Genomic DNA, 21,069 nt, shown 5'->3' on the forward strand with positions numbered 1-21,069 from the left:
TACGCTTTCAATTGCAGAGACGACAGTATAGCACAGCCTTCAGCTACATCATTTGCTACGACCTAGCAAGGCACCATATTCTTCAAGAATGTATTCTGAACTGATGATATTGTGAATCATGTACCGTCAAGAGTGACGTTCATCATTAATGGATTAAAGTTAAGTATCGAACTAGCTACGTCCACTTTATGAATTCTAATTCCTTATCATGTTCCAGACCTCACGTCAGTAAAGTTCTTTCCTCCTCACACCAGCCTGCGTGAGCTAAAATGCGTGCATTTCGGCCTCCTCTAGTAACACGGTGTTGGCTCTTCCGCCAACCCAACATTGGTGACGAGTTAAAACGGTGTTCTTAACTATACTGCCCTGATTTAATTGTGTAATGGCTTCACCACAATCTCCAGATGTACTGTCCGAATGTTATCGCTTACAGAATCAGCAGACGCAGGCATTACTGGATGCCCTTGGACAACTCGTCCACGGTCAACATGCAATGCAAAATGATGCGGCAGCCGCCGCTCCACTGCTAACGCAGCCACAACATGCAGTTGCACCGCCATTCAGACCTTTTGATGCTGCACTGGAAAGCTGGACAGAGTTTTCACACCAATTTGAATTCCATCTCGCCGCCTACAGAATTCAAGGTAACGAGCGGCAGCCTTTTCTTTTTCATCCGTTGGAGTGCAAACCTACTGCATGATAGTCAAATTATTTCCCCGACGCAGCGTAGCAACTCTGTCCTACGAAGAAATTTTGTCTGCATTAGATGCATATTTAAAAGAATCAGTCAATATAGTTGCCAAACAGTATACCTTCTTTCATACAAAACATACGGCAGGTCAGACTAATCGGGAGTGGGTTGCAACCTTGCAAGGCCTTACTAGGGATTGTGCTTTTGAGTGTCAATATGGACTCCCATATTAAGATAGTATGGTACGTGATGCAATTGCACAGAATGTTTCTGATGTTCGTATAAGGGAACAGATTTTGAAACTAGTCAATCCCTCCCTTCAACAAGTGATGGACATATTGGACAGCAGGAAACACTTGACTTTGTTCAGGAATCATTTGAAACTTCGCCAGAAGTGTGTCAGGTTAACCGGCCTGCCGGGCGAGCTGCACGGAGCAGTAAACAGCCCTCGTGCCCGGCCACGCCACTGCCGCTGGGCTCTCAGCCATGTGTGCCACGCCGGCAAGCAAATGCAGTGCTCAAATCATGCCTGCAGTGTGCTACTAAACATTCGCGTGAGAATTGCCCACCATGCCAAGCTACTTGGTTTTACTGTAATAAAAAAGGACATGTTCAGAGTGTTTGCCAGAAAAAGCTCAGAACGGAAACTCAAAACCATTCCAGGCTCTTTGCTTTGCGCCAGAATCAGAATCGAACCGTGGATACTCAGGATCACGAAACTTTGCCCATGGAAATTCATGTCGTTCATTGCACTCCGCCCAGTGCCACTCTCTCTAACAGTGACTGTATTTGTCCCACAAATAGTGTGCATCGACATCGCCGGAACTCCCATCAAGTCGCAAGTGATTTTGTACCAGTGTCAGTTCACGTTGCATGGGACAGTCACTCTTGTCGTCAGCAGGAAAATAAACTTTTGTAGACTTGGACATTAACTGCAAAGTGATACCATTCCAGCTCGATACTGGAGCTGCAGTTTCACTGATCAATCAAGACACTTACAAAAAGCTGAGCACACCTCCGTTGCATGCTGCAAATGTTACATTAATTAGCTATTCAGGTCAAGAGATCCCTGTGTTGGGACAGTGCAGCCTTCTTGCAACATACAAAGGACAAACAAAACTTGTGTCATTTTATGTCCTTTGTTCTTTTTCTGCAGTGAACTATTTGGTTTCGATTCATTTCAGTTGTTTAACTTGTCTATAGTAAATCAGGTCCTATCAGTGAACCAGACTGTGCCTTCAGACAGTGTTTCTCGTCTATGTGAAGAATTTGCAGACATTTTTGCACTGGGCCTCGGTTGCATTAAGAACTATAAAGCACATTTGGAACTGAAAGTAAATGCGCAACCAAAATTTTTCAGAGCGCGCAATGTTCCCCACGCATTGTGTGATCAGGTTGCAAAAACATTACACGATTTGGAATCACAAGGTGTAATTGAACATGTGCAGGCTTCTCTCTGGGCATCACCCTTAGTAATTTTGCCAAAACCTTTGGGAAAATTGAGACTTTGTGTGGACTTCAAGGCAACAGTGAATCCACAACCAGTGATTGCAACTTTTCCTTTACCCCGACCAGAAGATCTTTTTGACAAACTGTGCCCGGGCAAATATTTTTCAAAGTTGGACCTAGCAGCTGCGTACTTGCAAATACCGGTGGACGAAGAATCCCAGTGTGTTTTGGTGGTTAACATGCATCTTGGTTTGTATCAATTCAAACGACTGCCATTCAGGTGTGCATATGCCCATGCATTGTTACAGCAATATCTACAAACTGTTTGTGCATCAGTCCCTACTGCAGCAAACTATCTGGACGATGTTGTGATCTCTGGAAAGATGGAAGAAGAACATTTATCCAATCTCAGAACATTATTTCAGGTCTTGCGACATAATGGTCTTCGCTTATGGAAGGACAAATGTGCTTTTTGCTAGTGACTTGCCATACCTGGGACATGTACTCAATGCCCAAGGCATACATCCCAGTCCCACGCACCTCAATGCCCTACAAGACTTGCCTTTGCTGCAGAATTTGAAGCAGCTCCAGAGTGTGCTGGGAAAAATAAACAATTATCACCGATATGTGCTGCATGCCTCTTACATTTCAGCTCCACTTCATCGCTTACGCCGTAAAGGTGTTCTGTTCATCTGGGCGATGGAATGCGAATGCGCCTTTCGCCAGTTGAAATTGGCGTTGCTTTCCAATACTTGCCTTATGCCATTCAATCCCCAGAAGCCCCTTTTGTTGTTGGTGGATGCATCAGATTTTGGGATCAGTGCTGTGCTTGTGCACAAAGATGGCTCGCACGATCACCCTATTGGCTTTGCGTCCACATTGCTCTCGTATGCACAAAGAAATTATTCACAGATTGAGAAAGAAGCATTGGCTCTCGAATTTGGTGTTACACAGTTTCATGACTTCTTGTATGGTCGTCACTTTACCATAATCACAGACCACAAACCTTTGACATCGCTTTTTCATCCAAACAAGCCTGTACCTCCACGTACAGCACAGAAATGCATTCGCAGGTCTATTTTCCTCTCGCAGTACCGCTACGATATCTTGTATCAGTCCACTGCTAAGCACAGAAATGCCGATGTGTTGTCCCATTTGCCTGTTGCTGAGGATAGGGCATTCGATTCCTCCGAACTTGCTTGCATGTTCATTGATTCGGAAACCAATGACGTGGTCGAATCGTTTCCAACTGATTTTCGCCGTGTAGCTACAGCCACAACTGCCACCCCTGTCCTTCCTACTGTTCTGTGTTTTGTTGCTACGAAATGGCCCTTGTCAAAGTCATGGATCAGGGACCCGTTGGTTCGCCGATTTTTTGCTCACAAGGAGAGACTTTTTGTTCAGCGTGGTGTTTTGCTGTTGAGTTCTGATAATGATCAGTCCAGCGTCATGGTCCCACGTTCGTTACAGTCCTCTGTCTTAAAGCTTCTGCACCAAGGACATTGGGGTATAGTGAGAACGAAACAACTTACTCGTCAGCACTGTACTTGGTTCGGAATCGATGCCGCGATTACGAATATGTGCTCTCCTTGCATGGTGTGTACTGAACAACAATCAACACCACCGCAGAAATTCTTTGCATGGCCAAAAGCCACTGCTTTCCCTTGGCAACACTTACACATCGATTTTGCTGGTCCATTTTGGACTGCTCGATGGTTGGTTGTGATAGATTCCTTCAGTAATTTTCCTTTTGTTGTCCGGATGTCTTCCATGACATCATCTGCCACCATCCAAGCGTTATCTGCTATCTTTTGCATTGAGGGTCTTCTGCAGACATTCTGCAAGGCCAATGGTATTCAATATCTGATGTCCACGCCATTTTTGCCACAGTCAAACAATGCCGCTGAATGATTGGTCAGGGTTTTCAAGTCACAGATGTTGAAGTTGAAAGAGTTGCATTCTCGGGAGGACGCGTTATTGTTTTGTCCTCGTATCGCTCTCAGCCCCGAGATGGTCGCTCGCCAGCTGAGTTGCTCCACGGTCACCATCATTGAGCCTTGATGTCTTTGCTACATCCGCCGCATCAGGTTCCTGTGCAGCGGCAGACACCTGCTTTTGCCCCAGGCGACGTTGTCTACTACCGCCACTATCGAGGTTCACGGCATTGGCTTGCAGGGTGCATTCTTCGCTGCCTTGGACGCGCTATGTATCTGGTTTTGGGGGCCTCTGGTGAGGTGCGCCGGCATCTCAATCAGCTGCGCCTCTGTCGTCGCACGGGATCTGCCGCGCCCCGTCTGCTTTCAGCGACGGTGCCATCCGGTCAGCACCCCGGGGACCCATCTACTGGCTCACCTCAGCCCCAGGTGTTACCGATGCTGCCTCCCATTTTGTCCCACAGAGGCGTGCCGCCGCAGCCTTTTCTCCCGCCGGTGATGCCCGCAGTGGATGCATTGCTGCATCCGTCAGGTGCTCCCCTGAGTCACGCGCTGCCGATCACTCCCCATGACAAGTTGTCCTCCGACATGGAACTCTTGCCTGCTCTGGACCATATGTTGTCTTGTCATAATCGCCCGTCCGGTGCCCCGGCCCGATGGAGGTTGACCCTTCGGCCCTTCCTGTCTCTCTATCGGCGCATACACCACATGTTGGCGTGCACCCTGGAGTAGGTTTTCAGGCGTTCCCTAGCTAACCGCGGTCCGAATGGCAGGGTGCGGGTTGCACAGCCTCACCTGTTGTTAGGCTCCCCACCTCGTCGCATACGTCAACATGGGGTCCTCCCCACGGTGGATGGAGGCCTTATACCACAACCGTACGCCGATTTGTGGGGGAGGAATGTGGCGTCACCACCAGACACCACACTTGCTAGGTGGTAGCCTTTAAATCGGCCATGGTCTGTTAGTATACGTTGGATCCACGTGTCGCCATTATCAGTGATTGCAGGCCGAGCACCGCCACACGGTAGGTCTAGTCTAGAGAGACTCCCTAGCACTCACCCTAGTTGTACAGCCGACTTTGCTAGTGATGGTTCACTGACTACATATGCTCTCAATTGCAGAGACAACAGTATAGCATAGCCTTCAGCTATGTCATTTGCTACGACCTAGCAAGGTTCCATATTCTTCAAGAATGTATTGTGAACTGATGATATTGTGAATCATGTACCGTCAAGAGCGACGTTCATCATTAACGGATTAAAGTTAAGTATCAAACTAGCTACATCCGCTTTCTCCAACCTAACAACAGACATACCAGAACAAGCTATTTGGGATGAGGATTGGTATGATTATAGCAGCAACGTGCTTCTGTACAAGTCATGATCTTTACAAGCTGTGTTCCCATTACATGTACTAACTTCCTAGAAAAAATTTTACTGCTTTTAAACAAAGTGCTTGAAAAGAAAATTATCCTGAAATCCTGACAATGCATTGCTATGTCACTGTGGTCGTTCTCTTTCTCCTCGTCAGTGTTGGCCCTGATGACTTCATATTTAATATTCTTTCTCTTGATGTCTTTCTTCTCTGGTGTGGCTTTCACTTGATGACACGTGACAGCAAGACCTAGTTTCGGTCACTGCCTCCAACGGTGGCCGTCTGGCGCAATGGTGGTGGCTTGCGAGTCGTCAATATTTGGCTCCGGTGTGTTGTCTGTTGTGTTGTCCTGTGGCGAGGTGGTGATGCTTGTTTATTTCCTCCTTCAGCACGGTGTTGCGCTTCAGAGTCAGCAGGTTGTTTACTTGGTACTTCCTTGTACTGTTCGCACTGTATGGTCTGTGCACTTGATGCGGTTATTGCAGCTGTGACCTCAGGCTCAGGGTCACATTTCTGTGAAAGGTCATTACCAGCTGTGTCACAATCTGTTTGTGGCAGTATAATTCCTTGTGAGGAAGTGGGAGCCACATTGACCTGCATTTCACCTCCTTTTCCCACTTCCAACAGATCTTCAGGACTTGGCTTCAGCTTCCAGGCAACAGGTGTTTAACAGGAAGAGTCCTCATCAACATTTTTTTCAGTGTCCTCTAGAGAACGCTTTTTAGTGGGAAACTCACTGTCATGGGATGGAATTTCAGCAGTTAACGCAGGTTTTAAAGACAGAAATTCATTAACATTAAGTGCAATATTTTCAGAGGTAGTAACAGGATCCACAACAGCTGCTGGCTCTGTTGTGTTACTGGCTGGCAACAAATCGTTGAGTGTTAATTTCCAGTATTTTGTAAGGTTATTTTTTAGCACAAAAACACGGCGAGGGCAGTGTTGACGGAGGGGACCAGGCTCATTACATACATGACATGTAGGGGTTTGCCCTGAGTAAATAACGTGCGCCTTGTGCTCATCAACAAAGGTGTGGGTGGGAATGTTTGCCTTCACTTCCATCTCCACAGAGTGAATGCAGCTTGAAATGTGAAGCCCACCTTTCATTTACTATTTGCCTGACAAACCCATACTTTGAAAGGACATCTTTAATTTTCGAGTTGTCTACTTCTATGGGAATATTCAAGACCCTTACATTTCTAACTACAGACTCAGAATTCCTGAGTTTTATAGTACTTTCAGTACCATCACGGTGTATAAATTCCATTTCATAACCAAATTTTTCCAGAAAGCGGTCTACACTCATGGGATCGTTAAACTTTACAAAAATGCAGTATTCATCAGAGTCTAGCTTGATGGTATGAACAGATTCAGAATGAAGGACAATTACCTCAGTAATCCAGTCATGTATTTCAAGTGTAGAGGGCTGTACTCAACGGGTGTACTTGTCGAAGGTGAAAATCACGGTGTTCTTTCTCACGGAGTTTGCCATGGTGTTCTGCAGCAAAGAAATTTCGGACAACGCCGAAATCCCAATGGCACTACGTAGAAAGACGACATGAATAAAGACCAATAGCTCAATTTATAACACTTAATTCACATGCAAAATGCCAGTAAACAATCACTTAACACGAAAACACTGTCGTAAACACTGAATGTTCACGGAGCAAACTTGAGGAGCATGCGACTGCAGTGACAGCTTAAGCCAGACTGGACCACTCAGCTACCGGGTTTGGACATGAAACGATATAAGTTATTTAGAATACATAAAGGGAAATGGGTACATTAATGAAAATTTTTAGTTAGATCCAAAGTGCAGGGTGTAAATTCCACAGGTGAGAAAATAGATCACTATCATCATCATTACCCATCAGACATCTACATCAGACTCGAGATTATCTGCAGACTTCTTCATGCATTACAGTCTTTAGTTACTAGCATACGTGTTCCTCTTGCACATTTCTAAAGTCTTTTTTTGTTCTTCAAAGACAAATACAAGGTTTGTTTTTGATTGTGGATATATGTTACAATTCACATCATAGATTTGTGGAAGCCATTACCAAAGTGTGATATATTTCAACTTGTTATAAATAATGTGGTATGAAAGATGACATTCTGCTTCTCTGAAAAGAATTCTTTAATACAAAAAACAGAATGTCATTCAAAACCACTATAAAGTTCTTTTTTTTTTAAGATTTTTAAGGAAATTGGATGTTTGTTATACAATTTAATACTCATGCAATAGGGGCTACTGCCTACACCTTTTGTGTTACACCTTGTCAGATGATAGTTACGATCTCTGTTAGTGTTATTACAATGCAGATCTTTATTTAGAATACTGTACTGCTTGTATTTTAAAATTAGTTTTATAGTAAACAAGATTTCTTAATTTTTCATACAATAGATCAATCTGATGTTCCTAACTGAGATGCAGCAAAACGATTCATTGTCAGAGCATTCTCAATAAGTCCCCAGCTAACAACTGTTGTATCATTCCCACAAATATAGAGTGTGCTGTGGGTACATCACTTACATAGGTTGTTTAAAAAGTGTCCCATATTTATAGAGGCTAATATCAGTGTTTAAATCTAGAAAGAGTGTATGGAAACAAATAGAAGATGATCCTGAAACAAATGTGTGAAAAATCAGAGCTGCTGAATCCATCAACCACACTCTTGTTTTATTTATAAGCTGTGCAAGCTCTCAAGCCACAAGAGAAATGTGCAGATTGTAGTTCTGTCAATGAATTCTTACAATTAACTCTGAAGAGCTGCAGTCCACAGCTTTCATTTTATTTACAGATGAGGCAAGATTCACACAAAGTGGGATAATTAATTAACATGATAACCAAACTTAATCAAATTAAAATCATTTCTTGACCAGGCTCACGTCAGTATCAATATGTGGGCAGGGACTCTGGATAAAATACATTTATTGTGCACCATTTGCATAGTGCTGCAGTGTTAATGGCAAGCAGTTTATATACTCTTTTTCATTACTATCACAATACTATCATGTTTAGGGAAAATTTGGATTGTGTTTGTTTTAGTGTAAGTATATGGTAACAGAAAAATTTATTATGTTCATTTTGTGTTGACGATGATATAAAACTTCTAAATTTTGAAAATGCGCTGGGGTGTGTATCTGGAAAGTATGCATCCAATGTCTGACTATTCTTAGAAAGAAAGAGGGGGAAAGAGAGAAGTGTGGTACCCAGCCTATTTCATATTAAAACCCAACGATATTAGATTTTAAAATAAAAATGTTACAATCCCTGACTTTTGATTGCTGCTGACAATTATATCTACAACAATTTTACTGTGCTTCTCAACACTTGCAGTAATTCCACAGCAGCAAATGTACTTTTCTGTAGCATTTTATATTAGAATAACAATGTTATAGAAATCTCTCATAAACTCACTTGTGCACAACCACCACCCTTTTTTGGTCCGCTGGAGTGGAGAAATGACTTTGGTAACCCAAGTGCTTTACCTACAAACACATCAGAGTTCACATATGGGTCAAAAGGAACACAGTTGTAACACTCCAACTTCCAAAAATATGAACTCACCATACCAGTCAGTGACAACCATTTCCAGTTCTGTGCATGCTGGACTCACAAACTGAAAAGGAAGAAATATTCAGAATTACAAGGAAATTTGAATATAATTATGAGTGCTACAAGATACAGCAAAAATGATGAAGGATAATGACACCAGTAACACAACATGTCATTCAAACTGTTTAAAGTGACATATTTCTTGCATAATAGAAGAGAAGATTAAAGTTTAGCAGTGACCCCAGTCACAGAATTTATACACCTACATGTGAATTCATAAATGTTTAAAATTATGTTTAGGATCTTCACTAATTTGGACTCTTTTGTGTAGGGCTGCTGACATTCTTGTTCTTTTGAGACAAAGAAAGTTGCAGAACTATCATGTTCCTGATTACATATGTCTGCCACTACATAACTGTTTCATGGGACAAGATATTTTTGTTACTCTTACCATGGTGGACTACAGAGAAAAATAATTATTTATGCTCAAAGGTGCTGAAGTATGAATTGAAGGAGGGGGGGGGGAGGGGGGGGTGGACACATGAATAACTGCATTTTGATGCAAAACTAGCAGCTTGTGTTAAAACAGAGACGATTTATTTTATATTATTTATTTATCAGGTGCCTTGGTGCAATACAAGTCAAAGCTACTTGGTCATGGAATGGGCCAGGACATAGTCTACAGATTGACAATTAGAAAATATACAAAGAAAAGAAACTAAAGAATTATGAAGACATGAAAGAGAGGATACACGGTAGATAGTACTTTACAAAGAAAAGGTATCAACTAAAGCAATGAACTCCTGCACAGAACAGGGGTTGCCAAAAAGAAACCTTTCAACTTAGATCCAAATCTTGGAGTTTATCAATCACTTTTTAACTTTGGCAGGAAACCAGTTGCATATGAATCCTGTTTAATTGTTCATATATTTCATTTCAATGTTTAATGAAGAGTTATCCTAGTGCAATTCATTTTTCAATTTAGTGTTCATCAAATGAATGTTGCAGTTGCCTCTGAATGAGGAAAAATAGTCAGAAAGATATCCCATGCTGGAGTGTATGTACAAGGATGGCAGATTTAGCATTCTGTAACACACAAACAATAGCATACTTGAATTTCACAAACTTTAGTCAAAGTAAAGAACCCTTCACATTTCATTAAATGGAGAGTATTCTTACAGTGAAGACAGAAGTATTCAGTTTCTGCACAAGATCTTGGAATTAATACTTTCAAGGAAACTTTTCATCTTATATCAGTTCTAAGAACTTAAAATGTTAACGTCATACCTTTTTAATGACCCTGAGAATATAAAATTTTGCTTTTACAAGTGTTTTGTGCCACAAATTGTGTGCATTGTATTTTGTTGTAGTTAATTATTGGTCTGTTCTCTGAAAACCACATGCCATTGTTATCAGCTACCATATTAGGTAAACCATTTATACTATGCTCCCTGTCTTCCAGAATAATATTCAAGTGATATGCAAAGGGAAAACATGTTTAGTGACAAATCGTTGATATGTACCACAAACGTAATGTGCCCAGAACAGAACACTGAGTCAGCCATCCCTCAACTTTCATGAACTCAGTCAGATTCAAATCTCTTCCTTGTTTGTTGACATTGGAGGAAAGCTTCTTTTTCCTACCTTCTTGATATGAAATGAACAATTGTTGAGCTTCTTCCTTTCCATAATGTACCAACTTATGCAAAAGTATTGCACACTTCTGTTAAATCAAAGAAAATGTATGCTGCACTTAATCTGACATTTGTCACCCAAAAACTTTTGAAACACATGTGGTTCATTATTTCAGACTGTCAGAAAACTTATCACATCTGAAAGACACTTTGTATAGTTGCAACTGAATATTTAGCACTGTTACTTGTGAGCATCTAATATTTATATCCTGCATATATAATCTATTTGAGAAAGAAAAGCAATTTACTAGCAATAATGCAGTGCAGAAATGAATAAATGATGGAAATGATATTACAAATTTACTAGGGAAACACAAATACAGCTATTTAATCATAGAATGAAAACTGAGACTTTATGAAACATAACCTGACTTTGGAAGCTGTACACTTATTAAAAAGGTTGGTAACCAGAGGAATATATACTAATCATTTTGCAAGTCAGTCTAAGAATGCTCAAGACTCATCCGGTACCAAAAAGGAACCTGCAGGATATGTACTGCCCATAGTCTGATTCATGAATAATGGCAGTTTGTGGAGGCCACTGTACATACAGTGATTGTGTCATTGCCAGTTCCAGTTGACAGTTTCAGAACGTGCATACAGGTGATCTGCACTTGAAGAAAGTGTGTACCAGCCATATTATGTCTCTCACTTGTTTGTATAAACTTGGATGCTTACAACCATCATCAGCCTTGACAACTTGCATACAAATTAAATGAAAATTTGCTAACCAAATTTAATGCTTCCACTGACTGTGAGATTCACAGCAGAGTGTAAAAGTAAATTGTGCTTCTCCGTGGAAAAAGTAAATTTCGGTGGTAAAAAGGAAATGTGTGTAAATTGTAAGTACAAAATTTCAATGCTCAATGAACATATTTCCAGTTTACAATTTATAATCAGTGCTTTAAAAATGGACATTAAGAAACTTCAATCCTGAATATGTGAGATGCTGATGAACAAAGAAGCTCTGCCATCAGGAAACAAGTGGAAAAAAAGAAAACTGTTCCCAGGAAGTGCAACCTCAAAATAACACTGAAGCCTCTATGTGTAAAAACAGTGACACTTAAGTGCGTAAAGACAGTCAATCACAAGTGCATAAAAACTTTATTGTGCACACTGCTGAAGATTCATTGAACACGCCAGTTGGAGACTAAAAGCTTGGAAATGAATCGCATAAAGTAAACAGACCGTTGCTAATTGATCCCCTGAGTGCAAAAATTGGTAAACGTGAGAAGATCTGTGTATTAGGAGATAGTCATGCCCAGGGAATTTCAGTAGTATTAACAGAAAAATACAACTTCAGGGCATCTGGATTCATGAAGCCTGAGGCCACATTATGAGAACTAACAAAACTAACAAAATCTAATTAAGTAACCAGCCTGACTAGGATGATTTCGTTGTTTTGCTTGGAGGAGTTAATGGAGTTTATTGAAATGAATTATTCAAGGCAATCACAGGACTGAAAAAATTATTTAAGTAATTTAACTCATATGAATGTTCTCTTTGTGAATGTCCCACAGCGTATTGACTTACTGAGTTGGTCATGCACAAAGTTTCGCAGAAATATGTACTCATTTCCAGAATGTTGATGTTATAGACACAAACATTTTAGAGCAAAGGTTCTATAGAGCTCACAGTCTTCATTTAAATGCATCAGGAAAAGAGCCTCTTGCTGATAAAATACTTACCAGTATCTCATCTGACTATGAAGAAACCAGGACAAGTAGCAATCTAAGGCCAATTACAAACCGTTTTTGGTGAGCAGCAAACAGTAAAGCCCCCAATCAGTTGCAAATTATGAACTGGTTTAAACCCAGTAGGCCAGAAACGAACAATCAAATCATAAAACAGCCTCAAATTATGAAATGGTTCAAACCAATAAGGACGATGGTGAATGAAGTACAAATTTTGCAAGCTCCAAAAATAGCTTCACCACTTGACAGTCACCAAGAAGTAGAAGCCATACTCAACAAACACACCAAGAATCTTTTAGGCAAAAAGTCACCTGCAGAAGAAAAAGAAGCAAAACAAGTTCCAGCAACAACAAAAAAGAACACAACAGCCAAACAGACTGAAGGAACAGCAAGCAGATGGAAAGTAGTATGCCCACTACATCTAAAAGATTTTTTAACTGCAGACACAAAGAACAAGAAGCACCCAAGATAAGTGACACCTCTTCAAACAAGTCTAACCTGTCCATCTTTCATCAAAACATTAGGGGATTTAGCAGCAAAGTAGATCAGCTGTCACTTAATATAAATGACACAAATTGTACAAAAAATGCTCAAATATTATGCCTTACAGAACATCATATCACAAAGGGCATTAACTTCTTACATTTAGATCCTAACTACAACACTGCAAGCTACTACTCTAGAGACAACAAGGAAAGAGGTGGTGTAGCTATTTTTGTTAAAAATAATGTCATATATAGATCTGTAGTTGTAAGTAAATACTGTCTAGAACAACTATGTGAAGCCTGTGCAATGGAAGTTACAGTAGATAGCTTCCCAGTAATAGTAGTGGAAATTTACAGGGTACCTGGAACTAACTTCAGGGCCTCCCTGGTGCAAATAGAATTATTGTTATCTACTTTATTTATTTATTTTTTAATAAGGAAATAAGCATTCTTGGGGATTTTAATGTAGACTTTTTAACTGAAAACAACAAGAAAGTATAGCTCCAGCATCTGATGAATTCATATAATCTTATTTCAGTAGTTGACTTTCCCACCAGAATCACACCTGAGAGCCAATCTTTGATAGACAATACTTTTATAGATTTAAGTAGGCACCATTGCTTCACTGTCACCCCTATCTTGAATTTTCTGTCTGACCATGATGGACAGCTTCTTATTCTGCACGATAGTACACCCCTCAAGAAACTAAGCCCCACCTCGAAATCTAATAGGATAATGACCAGTGATTCACTTGAAGTCTTTAAACACAAACTGCAACAGATGGACTGGAGCCCAGTATACAGGGTGGATGACGTTAATGCCAAATTTAATATATTCATAAATGAGTTTTCAGCCTTATTTGAAGAGGTATTCCCAAAAAAGTTTCTTAGAAGCAAAACTGGTACATCACAGAACAAACCCTGGATCACAAAGGGAATAAACAATCATGTAAAACAAAGAGGGAACTTTAGATTGCAACCAGAATGTCTAAGGACACTACAAAAACAAACCATTACAAAATGTACTGTAAGATACTAAAGAAGGTAATACAAAAATCAAAAGCATTGTATTATGACCAAGAAATTGATAACTCTCATAACAAAATTAAGACTATCTGGAACATTGTTAGAAGGAAGGCAGGGATAACCATAAGAACTTCTGAAGAATTCAAACTTGAACACGAAGGTAATCTAGAACATGATCCTGATAACATAGCCAATATTTTCCATAACGCCTTCATGTCAGTTTCAGAACAAATAGGATGCAACGGCTCTGTTAATGAAGTTTTGAGTCATATGCAAAAGACTATACCTAAACATACAGGTAAAATTCCCTTTAGACCTATCACAGCACCTGAAATTAAAAGAATAATCATCCCTCTCATGAATTCTTATTCCACTGGGGTAGATAATATCTCTAATAACTTACTAAACAGTGCTGTGCTGACATTAGTGATGTACTTAGCCAAATTTTTAATGCATCCATACAACAAGGAACTGTGCCTGACAGACTCAAAATATGCAGTTGTAAAACCCCTCTTTAAGAAAGATGACAAAACCAAAGACACAAATTACAGGGCAATTTACCACCTAATTGCCTTTTCTAAGATACTGGAAAAGCTTATCTAGTCGAGAATTTTGGAACATCTAAACAAATAAAACGTACTCAGCAAAAGTCAATTTGTATTCCGGAAGGAATGGTCAACTGAACAAGCAATTTATGCTTTCACAAATAAAGTTCTGGAATCAATTAATGACAAAATGATAACAATTGGATTATTTTGTGACTTGTCAAAAGCATTTGATTCTGTGCACCACCAAATCCTATTACAGAAAGCAGACCTGTTAGGAATAAGTGGCTTAGCAAATAAGTGATTAGAATCACACCTCAAAGACAGGAAGCAGAAAGTAGTAGTTGATAGTACCGATAAGATCCATAGTGGCATGGTTTCATCTGAATGGAGAACCATTAAATGTGGAGTGCCCCACGGATCCATTGTTGGTCTTCTACTATTCCTCATTTTTATAAATGACCTACCTCAATGTATAATGTTGCAGTGCTTTTTTACCATTTTTGCAGATGACACTAACATTGTGATTAATGGTCATATAAGTGAAGATCTTCAATGATCTGTTAAGAATATTCTTACTGATTTAGTGAAATGGATTAGCTTCAATGGACTCTCATTGAACTTTAATAAGACTAATTATATTCAGTTCACTGCAACTGCTAAAACAGAGGAGGAATTTGTTATAACCTTTAATCACTAATAAATTGCGTGGATATACAAACGTAGAAACAATAGCTGGTTACATGCTACCAATTCCGCATCGGTCATTCGACTGCCGTGCCGTGACATGCGGCCGGCGCCGTTCATAGCTAGGTGGCGCTCCCGCGCTCAGCCGAGTTGCAGAGCGCCTCTATCGCTGTTTGCGCGTACTGACGTGGTGGCACTCTTAAATGTTGTGGCACTGTCACAACACTTTTCCCACCTTGAAAAAAAAACACTCACTTCCTGGGAGACACGGACAGCGTGGAGACATCCATGGCCTCTTGAGAGGCCCCGAGAAGATCCCGCAGAGAAACACGAGAGTACAGTCGAAAATGTCCAGGACGGAAGCCCGTGCGTGGAACGTGCCTCCTGGACGAGATGATGGATGAAAACTCCGGAGCAGCATCCATAGGTGTCGTGGACCTGGGGGTGTGCTCCAGCGAGATGGGTACCGGAGAAGGCAGCGTCGCGACTGGGGCCGGTTCCGGCGGACTCGGCTGCAGCAATACGCACGGGAGATCGGCAGCAGCAACAGGACTGGCTTCTTGGGCTGGTGTAGGCGAAGGAAGGGGCGGTGGCACCGGCATGGCCATCACTCGTGGGCCATCACTCCCGGGCGCATCTGGTCATAATGGCGAACAACCATGCCGTCGTCCGTACATATTTCACAAAACCGGCAGCCGCGGAGAGCCTTGACCACCCCTGGAATCCATTTAGGGCGAGATCCACACCCTCGTGCCCACACGTCGGTGCCCACTGAGTATTTTCCCGCATGAGGGGACACAGTACAAGGCCTGACAGGGTGAAGCAGGTGCAGTAGAGTGCGCGGTTGGCGGCCATGCAAGAGTTCAGCAGGGCTGCGATCACCCAGAGGCGTGAAGCGATAAGAACTCAGAAAATGCAACAGAGCGTCATCTGTGGAAAAATCGCTGAGGAATTTTTTCATCTGACTTTTGAAAGTGCAGACAAGGCGCTCGACCTGATGAATGATGAATTACGTGTCCAGTGCAAAAATCACGGAAGGCCTGCGAAGAGAACTGAGGGCCATTGTCCGTGACGATCGTGGATGGAAGACATTGTAGTGCAAAGATTTTGGACAAAGCCAGTGTTGTCGCTGCAGTGGTGGGCGACGGACATCGAACAACAAACGGAAACTTCGAGAAGGCTTCAATCAACAGCAGCCTATAAGTGCCGAGGAAGGGGCCGGCAAAGTCAGCGTGCACCCGTTCCCATGGCTGCGCTGGGTCAGGCCACGGAGAGGGCATTGTACGGGGTACGGGGTGCAGCCAGTTGTTGAGCACACTGACCACACGCAGCAACCATGTGGGTGATGTCTGAATCAATACCGGGCCAATAAACGTGCCTGTGGGCCAGGGACTTAGTCCGAGAAATCCCCCAATGGCCTTCATGCAACAGTTTGAGAACGTCTTTGCGAAGAGAGGCTGGCACCATGACCTGGGGAGATGCGCCATCCATGGCCAGAAGAACAACACCATCACGAACAGACAGACAAAGGCGCAAGGCATGGTAGTTGCGAAGGGGATCCGATGCCCGGCCCTTGGTCCTGTCCGGCCAACCCCGTTGAATAAAACTGATCACCTGACACAGGACCGGGTTCCGCACAGTAGCCGACATGACCTGCGAACCTGTAAGCAGAAAACCCTCGTCTGCACGACATTCTGCCTCATCAATGTGGAAACAGAGTAGTTCATCTCAATCGAAAACCGGGTCGGGGCCCATCGGCAAATGTGACAACGCATCAGCATTGGCGTGCTGGGCCGTGGGGTGATATGAATCTTATAGTGAAAACGAGACAAGTATAAGGCCCAACATTGCAGGCGGTGAGCTGCCTTATCCGGAAGCGACGCTGATGGGCTGAACAGAGAGACCAGCGGCTTGTGGTCGGTGATGAGGTGAAACTTAGAACCATACAAAAAAACGCTGAACTTTTTTAGAGCATAGATGATACCGAGCGCCTCCTTTTTGATTTGAGAATAACACCGTTATTGAGGGTCTTGGAAGCATAGGCGATGGGTCGTTCCGATCCATCCTCATACCGATGAGCGAGAACAGCCCCTAGGCCATACTGGGACGCGTCAGTCACCAGAACCAAGTGCTGACCCGGATGGAATGTGGCAAGACAAGGCCGCGACTACAAATGAGCCTTCAGGCAGTCAAAAGCCTGCTCACACTCGTTGGACCAACAGAAAGGAACTTTTTTGTGTAATAGCTGATGCAGAGGATGAGCTACCGCTGCCGCGGATGGAATGAATTTGTGATAATAAGCAATCTTGCCTAGAAACGCCTGAAGTTATTTTACCATAGACGGCCGGGGTAGAGCGGTAATGGCCGCAACATGCTGACGTAGAGGACGTATACCATCACAGGACAAGTGGAAACCAAGATACATGATGGAGGGTTGGAAGAACTGTGACTTGTCCAGATTGCACTTCAATCCAGCTGAATACAGAACCCGAAACAGTGAACGCAAATTGCGAAGGTTCTCCTCAGTGGAGGCCCCCGTGACAACAATGTCATCCAGATAGTTTATGCAGCCGGGAACGGAAGCCGTGAGCTGTTCCAAAAATCGCTGAAAAATGGCCAGCGCACTATCGACGCCAAATGGTAACCGCTGGTACTGATACAACCCACAAGGAGTGTTGATGGCAAGAAATTCCTTGGAAGACGCATCCAACAGCAACTGATGGTACGCCTCCGATAAGTCAAGTTTGCAAAAGAACTGGCCCCCAGCGAGCTTGGTAATAACTCCTCAGGACGGGGAAGAGGATAAGTGTCAATGAGGCTCTGAGCGTTGACAGTGGCTTTAAAATCACCACACAATCGCAGACTCCCATTTGGTTTAGAAACCACCACGATTGGCGATGCCCATTCGCTGGAGGTAACAGGAAGGAGAATCCCTGAAGCTGTTAACCTGTCTATCTCAGCCTTGACAGGTGCACGCAACGCCACCGGAATAGGGCGTGCCCAGAAAAACTTAGGGCGAGCTGTAGGTTTAAGAGTAATGTGGGCTTCAAAATCCTTGGCACGACCCAGACCAGCAGAGAACACGGACGAGAATTCAGAACACAATCCATCCAGCTGTTGATACGGAATATCCTCAGATATGAGGTGCACATCATCATCAATGGAGAACCCGAACAACTGGAAAGCATCATAACCGAACAGGTTTTCAGTGCCCGCATGATCCACCACATAAAATGTGAGGGGCCGAACAACAGACTTGTAGGCAGAGGAAGCATCAAAGTGGATAACGATAGGAATTTTCTGTTTATTATAAGTTCTCAGATTTCACATAACTGGAGACAAGGGAGGAGAGCCCAACTCCAAATACGTGCAAGAATTAATGAGAGTTACTGCAGAGCCAGTGTCCACTTGCATGCAAATGTCTTTATCCAGAACACGAACAGTAACAAACAACTTATTTGTTTGAGAAAGCACACAGTTAACATCCATGTCCGATGCCTCGTCCTCGTCGACAGGAACTTTAGGGGACTGACACACAGAAGCAATGTGGCCTTTTTTCCTACATGAATTACACGTGGCCCAATGTTTTGGACATGCGGCCCTGTCATGCTGTACGAAACAACGTGGTCAAAAAGGAAGTGTGGAACGAACCTGCTTCTATGGTTGCTGTTTTCACTGCGAGCGTGGCGGCCCAATGCAACGTTGTTGACGCGAGTGAACCGCCACCACATCGTCGGTCCCCTGGGAAACAGGTGAATTGTCCATGTCAAAAGTGGTCTGTATAGTGCCTACATCACACCACACGTCTATTTGCGCACCAGCAGCGTGAGACACTTCAAAAGACTGAGCAATGCTTAGAATTTCCGACAACAATGGGTTTGGCAGTTGTAAGGCATGTTGCCAAACTTCTTTATCAGGAGCAAGCCGTAGAATAGCATCCCTAACCATTGAATCAGCATAAGACTCATGATGAGTGTCTGTGACAAACTGACATTACCTACTCAGACCATGTAGTTCCGCCGCCCAAGCCCAGTAAGATTAATGGGGCTGTTTATGACACTGGTAGAACGCCACATGGGCGGCAACGACGTGGGTGTTTTTTCGGTAATAGTTAGACAATAAGTCACACATTTCTTGGAAGGACAAAGAGGAGGCTCCCGCAGTGGGGCTAACTGAGATAGCAGCTGATAGATCCGTGGGGTAATCCAAGATAGAAATAACAACTTACACATAGGAGCATCGACAACGCTGAAAGCCAAGAAGTGTTGCCACAAATGGTTCTCATAATCCTCCCAGTCTTCAGCTGCCTCGTCGTAAGGAGGGAATGGAGGAAGACAGACGATGAGTAAGCAACGTCGACAACGCCTGAATAGCAGCTGTCAGCTGTGTTTGCTGTTCAATGAGCGCTTGCATAAGCTGTTCCATGTCTGCCCCGAGACGAACATGCAAATCCACAACGCAGGAACAAAAATATCCCATCCTCGTCGCCAAAAAGTGTTATAACCTTTAATCACTAATAAATTGCGTGGATATACAAATGTAGAAACAATAGCTGGTTACATGCTACCAATTCCGTGTCGGTCATTCGACTGCCATGCCGTGACATGTGGCTGGCGCCGTTCATAGCTAGGTGGCGCTCCCGCGCTCAGCCGAGTTGCGGAGCACCTCTATCGCCATTTGCGCGTACTGACGTGGCGGCACTCTTAAATGTCGTGGCACTGTCACAACAGAATTAACTGTGAAATGTGGAACAGAGCCAATAGAAAGAGTTGAATCAACAAAGTTTTTAGGCATTTTAATTGACTCTAGAGTAAACTGGTCTCATCATATAATAAATCTTCAGAAGAGACTCAGCTCATCGATTTTTGCCATACTTGTTCTCTCCGAGAGCGGACACATACACACAACGAAAGTAGCATATTATGGATATTTCCATTCTCTTATAATATGCGGTATTATATTTTGGGGTAACCAAACAATAGCAAAGAAAATACTCGTGGACCAGAAACGTGTTATAAGAATAATGAGCAGTGTAGACTCCAGATGTACTTGTAGAAACCTTTCCCGGAAACTAAAATTTCTTACTGTCACATCCCAGTACATATTTTCTCTTATGGGGTTCATCAGCAAAAATATTGAGTTTCATAAAAGAAATAGTGAATATCATGGAAATGATACCAGGAGAAAGTATGATTTCCACAGTGAATGTAAAAACCTGACCATGGTGCAAAAGGATGTGCAGTTCTCTAGTGCAAAAGTTTTTAATGCTCTCCCTCCAGATATTAAAAACAAATTTGATAACCATTCCTCCTCTAGGGAGCATCTGAAGCAATTTCTATTGGAAAGGTCATTTTACAGTTTAGAAGAGTATTTTAGCCACAATGAGAAAACCGCCTAGGTCTGTGGACCAAAAATCTGAGTGTGATACACCATAGTTTAGGTTTGAGCAATGATGTAGGTACCATACCCATGAACATTCATAGTCATGTTCACTGGTTTTTAATTTGTTTTCACTTTCTATGTGTAATGTTTGGTGTAATCTGTCATTCTTACCACACATGTGTATAGCAGACATGTAGTATTACTTTTGTCTGATTGACTGCTTTACTACTACCTTTGTATTGATTGTTTACTGACACACTCTATATCCTTGTGAGTTTATCACAATTGGATTGATGGAGTAAGAAATAAATAAATAAATAAAATAAACTGAAACAATCGTTGACTGCCAGAGAATGCATGTCATCAGGTATGTAGAACGTGTCTAAACTTGACCGACTAAATTCACGAAATGAAAATTTTTGTTATAGTGATTAAATAGCTATGTTTATGTTTCCCTAGAAAATTTGTAATATCATTTCTTTCATTTACATTTCATTCCTGCTAGTAAGTAGCTTTTCCTTCATTTACTCATTTCTGCACTTCATTATCG

The 21,069-nt window shown here is 42.4% G+C and overlaps 1 protein-coding gene across 1 annotated transcript in view; it reads right to left on the reverse strand.

Annotated features, from left to right (window-relative positions):
- LOC124606037 (tyrosine decarboxylase-like) overlaps positions 1-21,069 on the reverse strand; it is a gene marked incomplete at its 3' end in the record, with an annotated part of 215,061 nt that overhangs the window by 86,731 nt on the left and 107,261 nt on the right. Inside the window, exons 4-5 of the mRNA XM_047138001.1 lie at positions 9,020-9,071; positions 8,870-8,940 (exon numbers count right to left, since the gene is read on the reverse strand). Of these exons, the coding sequence (XP_046993957.1) occupies positions 8,870-8,940; positions 9,020-9,071 (123 nt within the window). The remainder of the gene's footprint in view (positions 1-8,869; positions 8,941-9,019; positions 9,072-21,069) is intronic.

This window comes from Schistocerca americana, chromosome 3 (assembly GCF_021461395.2).
Source record: "Schistocerca americana isolate TAMUIC-IGC-003095 chromosome 3, iqSchAmer2.1, whole genome shotgun sequence".
NCBI classification, from domain to species: domain Eukaryota; kingdom Metazoa; phylum Arthropoda; class Insecta; order Orthoptera; family Acrididae; genus Schistocerca; species Schistocerca americana.